Source organism: Tursiops truncatus, chromosome 11 (genome assembly GCF_011762595.2).
Source record: "Tursiops truncatus isolate mTurTru1 chromosome 11, mTurTru1.mat.Y, whole genome shotgun sequence".
NCBI lineage: Eukaryota > Metazoa > Chordata > Mammalia > Artiodactyla > Delphinidae > Tursiops > Tursiops truncatus.
Window position 1 is genome coordinate 84,883,561 of NC_047044.1, and position 20,198 is coordinate 84,903,758.

Here is a 20,198-nt window from a genome sequence, read left to right on the forward strand (position 1 = left end):
CTCGGCCACACTCAGGGATTTGTGTATACACATTTTAGGGGAGGGTTATTATCATTATTGTATTGTTTGCCTCTGTCTCCGGGGGACCAGGGCGGGAGAGAGGGGCGCGCTCTCCAGCCGAGCGTCGCGCATCTGAACGGGTCGAAGGAGGCAATTTCGCGGGTGGGGGAGGGAGGGGAGACCTTGATTTCCACCAATCCCCGGGCGTTTGTCTGCGAAGTCCCGGGCGCCGCGGAAGGCTGCGGCGCGTCGCTGAATTAACTGATGAAAGCGAGTTCTTTTCTTCTCCGGGAGGGGTGGGAAGCAGGGGTCCTGGCGGGGGAGGCGGAGAAGCCCGGGGCGGGCTAGCGGTCCCGGGCCGCCGTGGAAATTTCCAAGGACTTGGCGCGGCGCGGGGAGCGCGTCTGGCGGGGGGGGGGGGGGGGGGGGTGCCTGGCAGCGCAGTAGCGCGGGAGGCGGGGAGAGGCGGCGAAGGGCGCAGGAGCATCGCTCAGAAGGGGGCGCCGCGGACCAGATGTCTGCGAGGGAGCTGAGACTCTCCCCGGCCCCACGCCGAGGGCGACGGTAACGCTGCAGAACCGGCGGGAGCGACTCGCCGCCGCCGCTCCCCGCGCTCTCGGAGACCCCGGCGCCCGCCTTCAGGGGGAGCGACCATGGCTGTAGCTTGTGACTTGCTGCCGGGGCACTTCCCCTAGAAAGAAATCCTCGAAAAAGTTGCATTGGAAAAAATCCTTGCGCCGACCTTTGAAGCTGTGGGCGCCGAAGGAGCGTGCGTGCGAGTGCGAGCACGAAAGCGAAAGGTGTGTGTGCATGGGGGGCCGGCGGTGGGGGGATCCTCCGCTGCCCCTGCGCCTAGCCTAGTGCTGAGGCTCCGGCCCTCGACCGCCACCCTGGGCCCCGGGGGCTGCGATGAGCCCCTGCGGGCGGGCCCGGCGACACACGTCCAGAGGGGCCATGGCCGTCTTGGCGTGGAAGTTCCCGCGGACCCGGCTGCCCGTGGGAGCCAGTGCCCTCTGCGTCGTGGTCCTCTGTTGGCTCTACATCTTTCCCGTCTACCGACTGCCCAACGAGAAGGAGATTGTGCAGGGGGTGCTGCAACAAGGCACGGCGTGGAGGAGGAACCAGACGGCGGCCAGAGTCTTCAGGTACTCCTGCTCTCGCGGCTCCACCCAGCTCTCGTGTCCTTTCTTCCCGGGACGCCGAGGACAGGGTCACCGGCGAGGACCGCCTTGCAGAGGCCCTTTCATCCCGTCCTTCTTGTCCTATTCCCTTTCTTTGTCGTTCCCAACCTGGAGACATTAGTCAGGGGCCTTTCCCCAGCCCTTACCCCGGGAGATGTGCAGACACCTGCTTTGGCCGTGGAAAGTCTGTACGCATTTCTTCCCAAGCCTGAGTTGTATTCAACGATTTGCCGATAACCGGTGGGAAGAAGAATCTAGGCTAACTTTGTCCCTTGAACTTAATGAGAATTTATCTCGGGCTCTGCAGACAGTCGAAGCTGTAGAGAACTAGAAGCAGGTACCAGGCGTCTTCCTGGGGTTTGGTGCATGGTTGGTAACATAAGTCACTAATGAGGGAGTCATGGGCAGTGAAAACATGGACATCCAGCCTGGCTGCCGCTGCTCTGTGCAGTATGCCCATAACAAACGCAAGGCACTTACTGATGCCCTCCTAAAGAGCCGGGGACTGAGTGATTTTTACTGGAGTTTCACCGACTTTCTAATAACAGACATTAATATCCCCATCTTACCAACCACAAACTGAATCTTCAGAGAAGTTACTTCCCCAAGGTCATGTACCTTTGCAGGGTCGGAGCTGGGATTTTGGTCACATAAAGCTCTAAAGCTCCCAGCTCTTTTGCTGGGCTTACAGTGGATGCCTTCTGGAGGCTGGGAGATGTACTTTAGGTGGGGACTTGAAATCAGAAAACAAACAATAAAACCAAAACCAGGTTGGAAATCAACCTCTGAGCATCACTCAGAGGTTGTAGTTTCCCTTCTTTTCTGGGAATTTCAGTTTAACGGTCTAAAGATGAGTTCTTGGCAGGGGTTGTGCGGTGAGATTGGAGGTGAGGCAAAGCTGCTTCCGCTTCTTCTCTGCCTTCCTGATCGTGCGGAAGGGGCGCCCTGGTGCTTCTCCCGCTGTCAGGAGCCCCTTTCACCTTCAGTCCCTTCAGCTGAAGATGCTGCGGTTGGCGCTTCCTGTGATGGTTGTGGTCTGGAGGTGCAGAGGGGGTACGGAGTGCTTTCCTTTGCTCTGCATAGGATCTTTCCAAGCCGTATATGGCCAAGTGAGAGCCAACTTCACTACTGTTAGTTACAAATGTTCAGAAATATCTGTAAATTAAAAAAACAAACTTTTAAAACATATGGTTTCCTTCCCTTTCTCAGGCCTGCTCTTGGAAAGGTCAAAGAGATAATAGCCAAACTTTGCAGGGAAAGGCAGCTGAATTCGCCTTTAAACTGCGAGGGAAGACGTTCCTTCTGTCTCTCTGTTTAGAATTCTGCTATCATTAAGTTTAAAAATAACCCCACTCCACTTAAAAGTATATAAGAGCTAATTTTCTCTTACCTTCATGGTATTGATTGTTCTACTCAAAAGGCATAGCGTGCCCCCATTCTTTTCTCTAGAGACAGAAGGTACTTTCATTTCAAGTAATGTAAGGAAATGAGTTAAGAGCTTCCCATTGGTTTGCAATGAAAGAGTACATTTTTTTTTTATAGGAGGAGCAATAATGAAGCTCTTTTAGAGAATAGATTTCTTTTGGAGGACATAATTGAGTGGAAAATGCTTCACATTCTGAGAAGCCCAGGCTGGTTGTTTCTGAGACACACTTGCCTCTTGTTGTCTATAGCCTGGGGGTAATCTTCAGTGTGCTTGGCTGGCATTTGGTCTAGTCTCTCCGTGCAGAGAAATACTTATGAAAATCCCCAAACTGCCTAAACACATACCCCTCAAAGTCAGTGTCCGTAAGACTGTGTGAGTGGCACCATTGCGCATGGAAAAGAGTTTGGGCTTTGGAGGAGAATCCTGAATTTTTAGACTGACCGTGCCATGACTACGGAACAGCAGAGGATCTTTGGCAAGTTATTCTATCTCTTTGAGTCTGAGTTTCCTTACGTATAGATAGAGATAATAGCATCTACCTTGTAGGGTTGGTGCAAAGTTTAAATAAAAAAACTGATGCCAAGTGTCTGGCACATATAACTAGTCAGTGGTGTCATTCTAATTGTTAGACAGTGTAAATGATAAGTTAATATATGTTACAACTTTAATAAGGACATTTGACCAGGCCATAGGAATTTGGAATGTTTCACTTGCCAGGTTTGCAGCGAATCATTAGTGGTTCAAATTTGCCCGTCCGCACGCCTCCCCACTGAAGCTAATGAACAGGGACGAGGATTTTAAAAGATAGTCAAAGTATCATGGTTTGTTGAGGATTTTAAAAGATAGTCAAAGTATCATGGTTTGTTAAGTCAAAAATTTTTTTTTACTCTGCATGCTTAATTGTTTTTTAACATCTAGATTGTTAGTATGTGGGTAACAGAGTATGATTGTTAGCTATTAGGTCAGCCAGAGGCCTTTATTGTGTTAAGGAGACACAACTTTGGCAAACAGGTATTTGTGTTTGCCAGTCTGAAATATCTTCTTCACAAATACAAACACACATACATAAATGTACAATGTGCACTTACGTGTGGGGATGTATACACACTTATCCATAAACCACGGAATGATGTATGTATATGTATAAATATATGTATATTCATACATACATACATACAAATAATTGCAGCCAGTCAGTCAACCCATATTTAATGAGTGACTACAATGTACCAGGTATGAGTTAGGCCCTGGGGGATAGCAGTAAACAGGATGCATGGATTGCTTCCCCTGAGACAGCTTACCTTCTCCTAGGGCGCGACTGATAAAAACCTATGAGTAAGGAAATGTGATGGTTTAAAGTCTTGTAAAATCCTGTGAGGACAAAAGAAAGTGTTTCACTAGGTTTATAAGCATCAGAATTTCAGATTCCGTTTTGCCGTCAGTGCTTCCTTTTACTTTTGTGATTTTCTTCTTCTCCAACCTTAGAACTGAAGTGCTGACTTCTCAGAGGGGAATTTTGACAGATTGCTTGGGGTGGGGGGGGCAGCAAGAAAGTAACAAAGTTGCAAGGGTTTTGCTAAGTAGGAAGTTTCCCTATCACCCACATAGTCTAAGAAAGATAAAGAAGTCAATTCACCCTATCATAGAAACTTAAAATTATTATAAAACTCTTGCTGCTTCTGATTGAGTAATCAAGTAGTACAAGGAAATGCCAAACCAAAGTGGCATTTGTCTCTTCCGTCAGGTCCTTCCCCATTTTGGTTGTTCCTCAGAAATAAACTCCTGTTCACAGTTTATGTGCAAGGCACCTGACATGGTAGCAACAACAAAACCAACAAATTATTAGGCTCTTGTTATGTGCATGGCACTATGCTAAGTGTTTTAAATGTACTGTCTGATTTAATTCTTCTAAGAACGTTGTATGGGTACCTTGTTATCCGCGTTTACAAAGATGACTATGCCCTGGTCCCTGTGACAAGTGTATATGTATGTAATCAACTAACCACCTGGCAATAGGGTCGTTAAATAGAGGCAGCACAACAGAGTGAAAAACTTAGGAATTGGAGACCTGTCAGTACATGGTTGGAGTTCCCTTTCTAGTTGTGTGACCATTGGCAAGTTCGACTCTCAGAGCTTCACCTTCCCCATTTGTAAAATGGGGTTTGTTATCATTTTTTACAAGTTTATAGTGAAAATCATATGGTAGCGTACAGATAGCATTTAAAAGGGTGCTTGCTTCGTACCTCTGTTTAATATGTGGCCCTTACACAATTGAACCACAAACAGAGGGCTGGGGAGATTCATAGAACGTGGCACTTGATTCTGGGGAAGGAGGGAAGTTGGAGAGGAGGTGGCATTTGTACTCAGCCTTGAAGGATGGTAAGATGGGGGAGTAGTGAGAGGGGAGTGCAAAGGATGTTCTAGGCAGACAGGACAGCAACAGCCAAGACAGGGAGGTGGGCAAGGGTCTGGTGTGCTTCCTGTGGGAAAGTTCTTAAGTCGCCCACAGCGAGCACAGCAGTAAGCAGACTGGGAGGCAGGGGGGAGCCAGGTCACAAGCTCTGAATGGGCTTAAGGTGCAGCTCATGAGAAATGAACAGACGTCAAGTATCCAAGGGCACTGGCCATGTGTCGACATCAGCAGAGGTGGTACATCACTGTTCCTGGTGGATCTGGAGAAAGGGGATAACACCGGAGTGCTGTGAGCATCCTGTCTGTTCACTGGCTGGGGGCCATCAGTCTAAGTAGTCCTGTTTCTCTTTCCCTTTCTAAATTCTGAACGAAAAACACTCCTCTAAGCAGTTCTAGTTTTATGTAGCTTCCTTTCTGTCCCTATTTTAAATCTGTGGTTACCAGAAGCTTCGGGTGTTTCCACAGCTGCCCTGGTGGCTGCAGAAGGGCGCTGGGTGCGGGGGGGAGGGGGAGCGGTGCAGCCATCTGTGTATATGGGATGTAAGTTTTATGTTTGTTAAGTGGGGAATTTGTGGAATTCACTGTAAAAGTAGTTTAGGAAAAAGCTGGTTTAATGTGGTGCTTACGAAAATAAGCTACCATTATGCTGCAGATTTACACATGTGAAAAAACTCCACCAGCAATAATGCAGTAAAAAAAGTAAGTCATTAACATTGCTTGGACTCATGACATGTACAAGGTCCAGTTCTTAGTGCTTGTATTAGTTACGTTTGTTCCCATAGCTATTTTATAAAGTAGATATTTGTATGTTCTTTGTCTTACAGTTGAGGAAATGGAGGTTCAGAGAGAACCACTAACAAAGTGATTGGGTTGAGTTTCCACCCACAGCTGTTAGACTCGAAGCCTTACGCTCATTCCCTGACCATCTCGGGGAAATGAGGCATTGCTGATGTCTCTTATGATCTGGCCATGATTACTTTTCCACCATCATCTTTCATCAGTGTTCCTCCTTATGCTTTAGTCGTATTGGTAAAAGTTACCTGAAATAAGTTACCTGAAAATAGTCCCTGAAATAAGCCACGCTGTGTTGGCTCTGCTTGCGCCATTCCCTCTGCCCGAATGCTTTTCCTTCAAGGCCACAGGGCCCGCCCTTCACGGGGTCAATCCTTGCTCATCTCTCCACAGTGCAGTTGCAGTGGTTAAGAACAAAGGTTCCAAAGTTAGCTGTCCTCAAACCCTACTACCACTATTTGTTGTGTTCTGGAGAAAATCAGACTTCATATCCTCGTATGTAAAATGTGGCTTCTTCTAGGAGTGTTGTGAGCATTAGAATAGGTAATACGTTGAAAATGCTGAGAACCGTTTCTGGCACATAGAGTCGGCCCTCCGAATCTGTGGTTTCCGCATCCGCGGATTCAACTAGCCTAGGATGGAAATTCGAGATCCGCAGCTGGTTGACTCCTCGGAGGCAGAACCCACGGATATGGAGGGCATCCTATACTAGCCATTTTATATAAGGGACTTGAGCATCCGGGAATTTTGGTGTCTGTGCGGGGTGGGAGGGTGGGGAGATGGGGTGGAGTCCTGCAACCATTCCCTCACGGACACCGAGGGCCAAGTGTAATTAGTGCTTAATCTGCATTAGCTTTCCTCAAGGCAGCTTTCCTTCCTTCCTCCCCAGGATGTGTTAGAATCTCCTCCTTCAGGGAAAAAAAAAAAAAAAAAGCCTTGTGCATATTATTTCATTTTTTCATTGATCCAAAATATCTACTACTGTATCTACCACTATTATCGTAAAAGGGGCTGGAACCATAACAGTGAACTTAACAAAACCCTTACTTTCTTGAAATTTATAGGCTAACGAGGGGAGACATAATAAACAGGTAAATATAGAAATAGCTGGTAATGACAGGTGCATTTCTCAAGCTGTGTTAAAAGTACCGGTTTACTTGTCTGCCTTTCATGCCGACTCATTCATATTTGCATCCCCGGAGCTGAGCTGTGGTTCCTGGCACACTCATTTTTGTTGAGTTACTGCGTGACTGCACGTTTTAGAATGGAGTGGGACCAGTTAGCTAGTCAGCCAGCAAGGATTTATCGAGGTCCAGCACTCTGCTTGGCTGTTTGGGGACCGAAGGAGTAAATGGCATCCTCTCCAAGAGTTCCTACTCTAGGACAGAGTTTCCTCACCTCAGCACCACTGACATCCTGGGCTGGATAATTCTTTGTTGTGGAGGGTTGTCCTGTTCATTGTAGAATATTCAGCAACACCCATGGCCTTTGTCCAGTGACCATCCACAGAATGAAACAACCATATATGTCCCCAGATATAGCTCCCAGGGGGCAAAGTAGCTGCTGGTTGAGAATCACTGCTTTAGAGAAACAAAATCAGTCCAATTGACAGGATTTAAAACACCCAGAAAATATCATGCCATTAACAGCTACATTTGGAAACGACAAACTGTAAATGCTTTGATGACTGGAAGAGGAGTGGATGAATTGACTTTGATAGATGGCCAGGTCTTGGTTCTAGGGAAGGGTAGGGAGAGGGGATGCATTTGGAGAGATTTATGATAAGTTTCTATTGAAAGCTTGTGTGTGAGCTGATCAGTGCCCCCCCTTAGACCTTGGCAAGAGAAGCCCATGCTTTGTGTCCTGTGTTTTAGGGGGGAGCTCACTTTGCTCCTCCTCTGGTCTCACCCCTTGTCAATCAGGCAAGGCTCAATGGGGCCTTTGTAGACCCTGGACTTCCCAGCCCAGATGACTCAAGCCCACTCCGTAGCCTGCCTGCCTTTATGTAGTGTTCCCCTAATTCCTCCTCCTGGGGGTGGCTTGTCCCACTGCTGTGTGCACTCCTAGGCCCAAGGGTTGGCCAAGGAACAGCTCTTTGCGAGAATGGGAGGCAGTGAGAGGAGATTGGGTGTGGGATTGGGTGGATTTCACGTGTACACATGGGGAGGGGTGGCTCTTTCTGCGTTGCCATGTTCTAGTACCAAACTTGCTGGAGTTGGAGAAGCCTCAGTTTGAATCAGGCATTCCAGATTGTTATACAGGTCTGTTTGTCCAGGGAGAAGGATAGGAGGAGAGAACATATATTTTATCTGTTTGTTAATTTGCACTTTTGTCTTCTGCCTTGCCAGTAGGGATTTTTTTTTTTTTTTTACCATGTGGGAGCCTATTTGTCTTTGTTTTGTAAAGGAGTGTTAAGGCAGCTGGTTGGATCAACTGAATAATTATATATGTTAGTGTAGAGTATGGCCACTTTGTCTTTTGACAAAGTTCTGTTAGGAAGCCAGAGCTGTTATATCAAACTAAAAACATGCTGAATCAGGAGACCCAAGCTCCCCACTGTGGGGATAGGTACCTCCCTCAGCGTCCAGCGTCCACTTTGGGGAGGTGAAACCCATGGTCGTATTGATTGAAGACTCGGTTTTAATATGCTCATACAAAAGAAGTGGAGTCTAGGATTTGTTACTTACAGATCCCAGAAGCAAGGGGGAACAGTGAGTTTGGGGAGGGGCAGCCCTCCGTCCCAGGCCAGGAGCTCAAGAGTGGGAGACAGAAAGTAAGGTAACAAACACCTATTACTTATAAGGTGGTTGGGGCAGAGGTCTGGAACTTTTTGTTGGCTTAACTCTAAGTTGTTATTTTAAAAGGTGCCTGGGGAAAAGCAAAGAGGGAACTTAGGGCGGGCGTCCTGAATGCGAGTCCTCAGCAAAATGTCCGGACTCTGGGTGTGAGCAGGGTTATCATACTGTAAAATGCCTAGGCAGCAACTCAGGAAAGCAAGCTTTTTTCTCAAAGCTTGTTTTTTCTCATCGTAGTTGTGAATCATTTCGGAAGTGATGCTGACTGTGTATCTTAATGCAGTCCCTTATGATGAAGTTGATAGATTTCTAGTCAAATACTTTCTAGCTTTTCATTCTATTTTGGCTCTTTTGGGAGCTCTGTGACCTTGGGCAAGCTGCTTAACCTCTCTGTTCCTTTGTTTTGTCATCTGAAACATGGTATAATATGCCAACTCACTTCCTAGGTTTATGATGATGATTAAGGGAGATGATTAGTGTGCAAGCCATCGTCATTCTCAGGCTGGATTGGTGAGATGACAAGATGATTGTTCCCACCTAGGAAGAGCCTGGACTTCAGGGCCCCATAGAATCAGGTGTTAATACGGGTTCTGTCATTTATTAACTTCGTGACCTTGAAAAATTTACCTGGCTTTTCTGAGCCTTAGCTATGGGTGGCATTTCTTACCTTGGGAGGATTAGGTGCTGAATAATTGCTAATTATTAAGCCATAATGATGAGAAAAGCTGCTTCCTGGGACACATCCTATGCCTATTATTGTACTTTTAGTAATGGAATGTATGACAATGAAATGTGACCTTATGACACACTTCTTCCTCCACAGTGTTAGTACTAAGGATGCTGTAAAATGGCCAGCAGAATTTTAAGGAAGAGAGCAGACCCCAGTCATAAATCACCCATTCATTCATTCATTCATTCAATCATTCATTTACCTACATTTAGTAAATGCCTCTTGTGTGCCAGTTAGGTGCTGGGATACAGTGATGAAAGTTAGACATGGTTCATGATTTTATAGAATTTATTGTCGAGTCTAGTGTGATTAGTTGAGTCAATAAGAAACTGAGTTCTGTGTTCCAAGGGTGAGAGTTTGTTTTAGATAATCATGCTGAGTTTCGAAGCAACCGATTTTCCCCCTTTCTGTTGGACCGTCTCCTAGCAATGGCACTGCATGAGAGGGAAGCTGCCAAAGCCATAAGAGTTGTGCCACTCCTTTAATTAGGTGCCAGAAGGAAGCTGAAATGAATTCAGAGTTCCACGGTCTCCATTATTCAGGGCTTGAGTAACAGACCAAAAACCAGAGATTTATTTCCAAGTGAGTGTGATGAGAAAGGGCTTGTTTTGAACAAAGTGCTTGTTTTGATTATTGATAAAACAAATATGTACATGATTTTATGTCCCTCACGCTTATTTAAAAAATATATAGTGTTTATTATTTGTCTGATTTTGGAAGTAATAGATACCTATTATAGGAAAATTTTAAATGTAGGAAAAAGGAGAAAAAAAATATCACTCATAATTCTGCTCCTCAGAAGTGCTCATTGTAACTGTTTCTTTTTGTGTATTTGTTTGCATGTGTATTATTACTAAATTTTATGTATTTTGTGTATTTAGTTTTATATCCTTTTTAATCATTCAACATTATAGCTTTAACATTTTCTCATATAATTCATTTTTAACTTACAAGCTTGTGATAAAATAGATTTATGATTTTCATTTTGGAAAAAAAATTATTTACCATGAGTTTCTTTTTTAAAAAAAAATGTTACCCCATTGGAACAAATTACTTTCTTCAAAAGGATCCTTAAAAAGGATATTGAAAAGATATGTTGGCCAAAAGGTTCATTCGTTTTTTCCCATAAGATGGCTCTAGTAGCACTTAGTTGCCTTTAACCTCATTCAAAGCAATTTTATTAGACTGTATATGACAGCTGTCATATCAGCATGCATTTTAAAAAAGACTTATAAAAACCGGTGAATTTTTGTGTAGCCATTTTAATATTGAAAATGGAAGAAAAAAAGCAACACTTTCGGCATATTATGCTTCATTATTTCAAGAAAGGTAAAAATCCAACCGAAACGCAAAAAAAGATTTGTGCCATGCATGGAGAAGGTGCTGTGACTGATTGAACGTGTCTTAAGTGGTTTGCGGGGTTTCGTGCTGGAGATTTCTCACGGGACGATGCTCCACGATCGGGTGCACCAGTTGAAGTTGATAGTGATCAAATCGAGACATTAATTGAGAACCGTCAACGTTATACCACATGGGAGATAGCTGGCATACTCAGAATACCCAGATCAAGAGCTGAAAATCATTTGCACCAGCTTGGTTATGTTCATTGCTTTGATGTTTGGGTTCCACATAAGTTAAGCAGAAGAAACCTTTTTGACCATATTTCTGCCTGCGATCCTCTACTTAAATGCAATGAAATTATTCCGTTTTTAAAACATATTGTGACGGGCGATGAAAAATGGATACTGTACAATAATCTGAAAGGGAAGAGATCGTGGGGCAAGCGATATGAACCACCACCAACCACACCTAAGGCCGGTCTTCATCCAAAGAAGGTGGTGATGTGTATATGGTAGGATTGGAATGGAGTCCTCTATCATGAGCTGCTTCCGGAAAACCAAATGATTCATTCCAACAAGTACTGCTTCCAATTAGACCAACTGAAAGCAGCACTCCATGAAAAGCGTCCAGAATTAGTCAACAGAAAACGCATAATCTTCCATCAGGATAATGCAAGACTGCATGTTTCTTTGATGACCAGGCAAAAACTGTTACAGCTTGGCTGGAAAGTTCTGATTCACCCACTGTATTCACCAGACATTGCACCTTCGGATTTCCATTTATTTCAGTCTTTACAAAATTCCCTTAATGGAACAAAGTTCAATTCCCTGGAAGATTGTAAAAGGCACCTGGAACAGTTCTTTGCTCAAAAAGATAAAAAGTTTTGGGAAGATGGAATTATGAAGTTGCCTAAAAAATGGCAGAAGGTAGTGGAACAAAAGGGTGAATACGTTGTTCAAAGAAGTTCTTGGTGAAAATGAAAAAATGTGTCTTTTATTTTTACTTAAAAACTGAAGGCACTTTTTGGCCAACCCAATATTTGGCAAATACTGAATAAGAGAAATCAAAGAGCTTCTTTAAAGAGTTCTTTTCTCAAAGTTGGCATTTAATATAAGACCAATACTGTTTTCATTTGTAAAAGTGACTGACATTTATTCACCCAGAGAGAAACATTGCTAATATTTTGGTATATATTCTTCCAGACCATTCAACGCCTCCGTGTTTGTATATAATGAATTTGACAGTATGTCGTGAATATTTTTGTAGTAACAATATATGTAGATCTACATCATCGCTTTTTTTTTTAACATCTTTATTGGAGTATAATTGCTTTACAATGGTGTGTTAGTTTCTGCTTTATAACAAAGTGAATCAGTTATACATATACATATATCCCCGTATCTCTTCCCTCTTGCGGCTCCCTCCCTCCCACCCTCCCTATCCCAGCCCTCTAGGTGGTCACCAAGCACGGAGCTGATCTCCCTGTGCTATGCGGCTGCTTCCCACTAGCTATCTACCTTACGTTTGGTAGTGTATATATGTCCATGCCTCTCTCTCGCTTTGACACAGCTTATCCTTCCCCCTCCCCATATCCTCAAGTCCATTCTCTAGTAGGTCTGTGTCTTTATTCCTGTTTTACTCCTAGGTTCTTCATGACATTTTTTTTTTCTTAAATTCCATATATATGTGTTAGCACACGGTATTTGTCTTTCTCTTTCTGACTTACTTCACTCTGTATGACAGACTTTAGGTCTATCCACCTCACTACAAATAGCTCAATTTTGTTTCTTTTTATGGCTGAGTAATATTCCATTGTATATATGTGCCACATCTTCTTTATCTATTCATCTGTTGATGGACACTTAGGTTGCTTCCATGTCCTGGCTATTGTAAATAGAGCTGCAATGAACATTGTGGTACATGACTCTTTTTGAATTATGGTTTTCTCAGGGTATATTCCCAGTAGTGGGATTGCTGGGTTGTTTGGTAGTTCTATTTTTAGTTTTTTAAGGAACCTCCATGCTGTTCTCCATAGTGGCTGTATCAAGTTACATTCCCACCAACAGTGCAAGAGGGTTCCCTTTTCTCCACACCCTCTCCAGCATTTATTGTTTGTAGGTTTTTTGATGATGGCCATTCTGACTGGTATGAGGTGATATCTCATTGTAGTTTTGACCTGCATTTCTCTAATGATTAGTGATGTTGAGCATCCTTTCATGTGTTGTTGGCAATCTGTATATCTTCTTTGGAGAAATGTCTATTTAGGTCATCTGCCCATTTTGGGATTGGGTTGTTTGTTTTTTTGATATTGAGCTGCATGAGCTGTTTGTAAATTTTGGAGATTAATCCTTTATCAGTTGCTTCATTTGCAAATATTTTCTCCCATTCTGAGGGTTGTCTTTTTGCCTTGTTTATGGTCTCCTTTGCTGTGCAAAAGCTTTTAAGTTTCATTAGGTCCCATTTGTTTATTTTTGTTTTTATTTCCACTTCTCTAGGAGGTGGGTCAAAAATGATCTTGCTGTACATCATCGCTTTTTAATGGCTATAAGATTTTCCTTTTTCAGGATAGTTAATAATTTATTTAAGTAAAATCCACTATTATTGGATATTCACGTTGCAGTTTCTTACCTTTAGAAATAATGCTTTTATGAACATACTTGTGTATACATCTTAAGCATTTGTCCATTTATTTTCTTAGTATAAATTTCCAAAAGTAGTTTCTTGATGGTTTTTTTTTCCCCCACCATCAGTTCTTTATAACTGGTTTCTTTGGTTGTTCATAGAAAATCTTTGACTTTGGCTGAGGGCAGATTTGAGGTTTCCTCCATTTCAGTGCGGATAGCGGTTGCGTAAATAGTCAGACATGCAATGATTGTTAGCATTAAATGATGAAATTGTTCAAGAAGCCAGAACAACTAAGAAAGATTCCCATAAAACTGGATATGTACAGTGGCAGTCTCCCCTCAATTGCAGAGACCTAGCTATGAGGAATTTACTTAGTGCTATGTAACATGTACCTTTATCTGTCACGGTTATCCTCCCCATTGGCATGGTCTGTCATCTACATTTAAAAGGCAGTGCCGGGCTTCCCTGGTGGTGCAGTGGTTGAGAGTCCGCCTGCTGATGCAGGGGACGCGGGTTCGTGCCCCGGTCCGGGAAGATCCCACATGCTGCGGAGCGGCTGGGCCCGTGAGCCATGGCCGCTGAGCCTGCGTGTCCGGAGCCTGTGCTCCGCAGCGGAAGAGGCCACAGCAGTGAGAGGCCTGCGTACCGCAAAAAAAAAAAAAAAAAAAAGGCAGTGTCTTATTTTGTAAATAAGTTCATTTGGGTTATTTTTTTCAGATTCCCTAGATAAGTGATATAATATAATATTTGTCTTTCTCTGTGTGACTTCACTTAGTATGATAATCTCTGGGTCCATCCATGTTGCTGAAAATGGCAGTATTTCATCCTTTTTATGGCTAAGTAATATTCCTGTATATATGTGCCACATCTTCTTTATCCGTTCATCTGTCGATGGGCACTTAGTTTGCTTCCACATCTTGGGTAGTGTAAATAGTGCTACTGTGAACATTGGGGTTCATGTATCTTTTTCAGTTAGAGTTTTCGTATTTTCAACTAAATGGACTCACAGACATAGAAAACAAACTTATGGTTACCAAAGGGGGAAGGTGGGAGGAGGGATAAATTAGGAGTATGGGATTAACAGATGCATGCTACTGTGTGTAAAATAGATAACCAACAAGAACTTATTGTACAGCATAGGGAACTATATTCAATATCTTGTAATAACCTATAATGGAAAAGAATCTGAAAAAGAATATATCTATATATTTATATATATCTGAATCACTTTGCTGTACACCTGAAACTAACACAAGATCATAAATCAACTATACTTCAGTTTTTTAAAAAAAAGCAGTGCCTTTATGGAACCATTTGCATCATTTTCCCAGGACTTAAGCAATTAAATAAAACTGTAATTTAAAAGGGAAAATGAACTATGCTTCACTATAAGGTAGGGATTTCAAGGAAAACTACAACTGTTCTAAATTTAAAAATTGTGTTTTCTGACTCCGTTAAGAGTCTTTTTCGGGCTTCCCTGGTGGCGCAGTGGTTGGGAGTCCGCCTGCCGATGCAGGGGACATGGGTTCATGCCCCGGTGCGGGAAGATTCCACATGCCGCGGAGCAGCTGGGCCTGTGAGCCATGGCCACTGAGCCTGCGCGTCCGGAACCTGTGCTCTGCAGCGGAAGAGGCCACAACAGTGAGAGGCCCACGTACCACAAAAAAAAAAAAAGAGTCTTTTTCCTGTTTACTGAAATTAAAACTCTTGAGCTTGACTCTGGAACAGATTGTACCCACTGAGTGGGGGGTGAAGGTGCAGTAAAAAGGCACAAAAATCCCATGATGATATTTTGTTGGGTTGGGTTTTTGGAGGTTGAGTGTTGGTGATTGTGTTGACATTGGCCTATGTCATTTCTTCCTATGTCCTTCTCCCCTTGTAGCTGTTTGAAGCAGCTTATACATACTGTTGCTTTGGTGCTTTAGGGTCAAAGATTCAGTCTTGTTTTTGTCTGTTTTAGATCCCTCATCACAGTCTTATTACTAAGTGTCTAAGGAGTATTTGTTGTCTGAATAAAGACACTGGATTATCTGAAAGGCCTGTCCACAGCTGTTGGAATACCTTTCAGGGGTAGTTTCTTTTGTTGCCTAATATTAAGACTCCGTGCCATAAATATTCACTCCCAATTCATTCATTCCCTCCTCCACTCATTCCTTCATTCAGCAAATATCTCTTCAGTGCCTTCTATGTGCCAGACACTGTTGCTAGGCCCTGGGAATAAAGCGGGTAGCCAGGAGGACACGGGCCTTCCTGCAGAGAACATAGAAGCACACAGTATTTATAGGAACAGTTATGTGCTCCAAAAAGCCTCTCAGCTCCTTTTTATGGAGGAAAACCAAGCACAGGTTGACCTTCACTTTCAGAACTGAGCTGTGTGTGTCTGTATTTGGTGGAGTCCAGAGAGGACCCAGGTCCCTCCTTTGGTCCATTGAGGTTTTGGCCTGCACGGGGACTCCACGCAGCTCAGTGGTATAATATCTTTCGACTCTGGGTAACCTGTGCAATATGTGAGATATTAGAGAGAAAAAGCCCTTTAAAGCATTGCTAAAAGATACATGAGTCCTTGGGGGAAAGCAAAACTCAATTACCAGTGGAATAAAAGAGACGGAGAAGCCAGCCCGGTTTGGAGGGGGATCTCTCACTTGGTGAGCTACTGCTCTGCACTCCCCCAGCCAGGCTGCCATAGTGAGAGGGAGCTCAACAGGAAGCAGAGAGGCGGGAAATAGGACGCATCCACCGGGAACTGGGGAGCCTCAATTTTGGGGTAAAAATGCAGTCATTTTATTTCTTCCTGGTAACTGCTCCAACTATGCCTTGTCAAACCTACCTCCTGACCCTCACCCCTTCCTCCCCTTTATTGATACTCATGGGTCTGTGACCAACTTGGCCAGATTTTATCTCCACCTTGATTATTGGGATAGTCTTATCTTGGTACTTAGCTCAGTTGTGTTGATTTTAAAGCACAGTGAAAACTCTCGTGTGTGTGACCCCGCATGCGTCTCCAGCACCTGGGCTGGAAGTGTGAAGGGCGCCTGCTCCTTCCCCACTGGGCAGGGAGGACGGAGACCACTCACAGTCTTTCCCTTGGTGACTACTGCTTCTCAGGTGAACCCTGACAGCCTGCCCACATTTTTTAAGAGCAAATTGTCCTGGTTCCTTGGCCTGCTGGGCAGCCTTCTCAGGTGGAGGAAAGATGCTGTCCTTGCCTCACCAAAGGGAATTTCACTGCCCATCGCCTCAGCCTCACCATCTCTTTCCACGTCTGTTTCTTCTTCCCAGACAGTGCAGGGCCAGCACAGCAAAGCACCGGAGGATTCAATAACTGTTTCTCTTTAACGCAGACCCTCAGCGCTTTTATAAGTGGGTTCTTTTGGAACTTACCCCATCCCCCTTCTTCCCTAGTTGGCAGGGAGGGAGAGCACTGTCTCCTCTCTCCGCAGGATGGAGAAGCAATAGTATCTCCCAGGGATGCTCATTCCTCCCAGGCCTTCTTAGTATGGATCAGCTGTATGGTGGCGGGGGACTGTTCCTCAGGTCGTGTACCACCACTTAGAAGACTTGCAGAGAGGTGGCTGGCTCCAACTTCTGGCAGCTTTCTGAACTTAAAAGATGGGGTACTTAGCACATATTGGTCTCAGTTTGGGGCTATGACCACAGTTCCCAGATGTAAGAAAAAAACCCCTCATATTTTGTTATACTTATCCCCTGGAAGAGTTTTTGTATCCTTCTAAGACTGTCATTGTGCACTGTTTCTTAAAGGATCCCTATGGGCCCTAGGATCAGTGAAATGCTCAACTGAGTCAGTTCACTTTCATCTTGAGCAGGTGATCAAGGTCTTACATCCCCAAAAGTCATCCATGCTCCCCACAACCCCATTTTGGGGGTTTACCATGAGTGTCTGCAACTGTTGCCTCATCATTTAGGGTCACTTTCCTACCGCTGATTCATTCTCATTTCCTTTTCTTTCCACTTAGGAAGCTTGGGGGACAGACCGACAAGGGTGGTGCCTTAAGCCAACCCTATGGAAGGATACCCTGCTGGCCAGGTACCCCCAGTCTTAATTCTGTTGGGTTCTCCCTCTTCTTTGGGGAAGGGGAGAATCCCCACTCCTCAACAGACTTCTCCAGCTCCCAGTTTTCTCTCTCTCTCGTTTTTTTCTTTTTTTTTTTTTGTTTTTTAGTTTTTTTTTTGGCAGTACGCGGGCCTCTCACTGTTGTGGCTTCTCCCGTTGCGGAGCACAGGCTTTGGACGCGCAGGCTCAGTGGCCATGGCTCATGGGCCCAGCCGCTCCGCGGCATGTGGGATCTTCCCGAACCGGGGCATGAACCCATGTCCCCTGCATCGGCAGGCGGACTCTCAACCACTGCGCCACCAGGGAAGCCCTCTTTTTTTTCTTGAAGTACAGTTGATTTACAATGTTGTGTTAGTTTCAGGTGCACAGCAAAGTGATTCAGTTATATATACATATATATATATATATATATATATTCTTTTTTCAGATTCTTTTCCCTTATAGGTCATTATAAAATATCAAATAGAGTTCCCTGTGCTATACAGTACACAGTATACAACAAGTACAGGTCCTTGTTGGTTATCTATTTTATATATAGTAGTGTGTATATGTTAATCCCAAACTCCTAATTTATTCCCCCCCCACCAGTTTTCTCTTTTTATGACCATGATTGGGGGATAATAGTGGTGGTGGGGTCTCGATCGCTAATGAACCCCCCTCAAGCCCTCCTGGGGGACTGACCGCATATCCAGTGCCTCTCTCAACTCAGAATATGATGTACTTAGCATCTTTGTCTCCAACTTTGGACTTCAACCGTAATTCCAGCATATAATCCCACTGAAAATCCTGTTACGAAAGGAAAGGACCTGTAGAGAAGCCAGAAGATTGCTCCTGGCATATCAGATTTCAGGATTTATAACTTTTAAGCATTCTGAAAAATGTTCTTTACATTTTGAAAATAGAGATGCAATACGGAAAATTAAGTTTATATTTAATTAGCATTTATTGAGCACCAGTTACCTGCAAGCACTGTGCTAGATGGTCTCCATGTGCAATATATCCATCTAACCCTGGATTTTAACATCAGCTCCATTTTTCAAACAATAATGATGATATTTTTAGTAGTATAGTTATTTATTTTGTGTCTGCCATATGCCAAGCCCTGTTTTAAGCACTTTACGCAGTGTTATGATTTAACATTCACAAGTGCTCTGTGAGGGAGATATTATTATCCTTATTTTATAAAGAAACGGGCTGTGAGTAATTATTTGCCTAAGGCCGCTTAGGTTGTAGGTGGTTCTGAGAGCTAGCGTTTAATGAATGCTTACTATGTGTCAGATCCTCTTTTAAATACTTTGATGTATGTTACCATCATCACAGGAGTTTTGTAAGATAGTCCTTCCCCACCCCCAAACAACACCAATGTATTATTTTACATTTCTGCAGAATAGAAGTCTAACGTGGCTTCATCTCAGTGGGCTGAAATCAAAGTGTCTGCGGGCTGCATGCCTTTCTGGAGGTTCTAGAGGAGGGTCCGTTTCTTTCCTCATCCGTGTTGTTGGCAGCATTCACTCCTGTGTGGCTGAAGGATGGAGGTCACCGTTTCTTTGCTGGCTGCCAACTGAAGGCTGTCCTCAGCTTCCGGAGGCCACCCTCATTCCTTCGCTCATGTTTCCTGTCTTCCTTCTTAAAAGCTCCCAAGGGCCGGTTAGGCCCCTCACTGGACCTCTGCCTCCCTGTGCCTTTTTTAAGACTTTATTTTTAAGAACAGTTTTAGGTTCACAGCAAAACGGAGAGGAAGGTTACAGAGATTTCCTATATACCCTCTGCCCCACACATATGCAGAGCCTCCCTCATTGTCAACATCGCCCCCTAGAGTGGTACATTTGTTGCAATTGATGAACCTACCTTGACATAATTACCCAAAGTCCATAGTTTATCTTATTAGGGTTCACTCTTGGTGTTGTACATCCTATGGGTTTGAATAAATGTATAATCGCACATATCCGTCATTATAGTGTTATACAACGTGTTTTCAGTACCCTTAAAATCCTCTGCCTGTTCATCCCTGCCCTTTTCCCTAACCCTGGCAACCGCTGATCCTTTACTGAATCCATAGTTTTGCCTTTCCCAGAATGTCCTATAGGTGGAATCCTACAGTATATAGCCTTTTCGGATTGGCTTGTTTCCCTTAGTAATATGCATTTAAGGTTCCTCCGTGTCTTTTCACAGCTTGATAGCTCATTTCTTTTTAGCACTGAGTAATAGTCCGTTGTGAGCATCTACCACAGTTTATCCATTCACCTATTGAAGGACATCGTGGTTGCTTTAAGTTTTGGCAGTTATGAGTAAAACTGCTGTAAACATGTGCATGCAGGTTTTTTATGTGGACATAGGTTTTAAACTTTCAGGGATTAAATACTAAGGAGTGTGATTGCTGGATTGTATGGTAAGAGCATGTTTAGTTTCGTAAGAAACTATCAAATTATCTTACAAGGTGGCTGCACCGTTCTGCTTTCCCATCAGCCATGAATGAGAGTTCCTGTTGCTCCACATCCTCACCAGCATTTGGTGTTGTCCGTGTTCCAGATTTTGGCCATTCTAATAGGTGTGTAATGATATCTCATTGTCGTTTTGATTTGCATTTCCCCTATGACATGATGTAGAGCATCTTTTCATATGCTTATTTGCCATCTGCTGAGGTGTCTGTTAAGGTCTTTGGCCCATTTTTTTTAACGTGCAATCTAATTGACATATACCATTATATTAGTTTTAAGTATATAAAATAATGATTCAATATTTATGTATATTGTGAAATGATCACCACAGTAAGTCTAGTTAACACCCAACACCATACATAGTGACAAAGATTTTTTTCTTGTGA

At 43.8% G+C, this 20,198-nt stretch overlaps 1 protein-coding gene across 2 annotated transcripts in view; it reads left to right on the top strand.

The window, feature by feature from the left end:
• The first annotated feature begins 473 nt into the window (after nt 1–473).
• ST8SIA1 (ST8 alpha-N-acetyl-neuraminide alpha-2,8-sialyltransferase 1) overlaps nt 474–20,198 on the top strand; it is a 151,343-nt gene continuing 131,618 nt past the window's right edge. Inside the window, exon 1 of one of the 2 annotated variants that reach the window (XM_019936508.3) lies at nt 474–1,145. In XM_019936508.3, coding sequence (XP_019792067.1) covers nt 910–1,145 — 236 coding nt within the window. In that variant the 5' untranslated portion in view covers nt 474–909. The remainder of the gene's footprint in view (nt 1,146–20,198) is intronic. The other variant, XM_073788969.1, reaches the window with a different exon arrangement.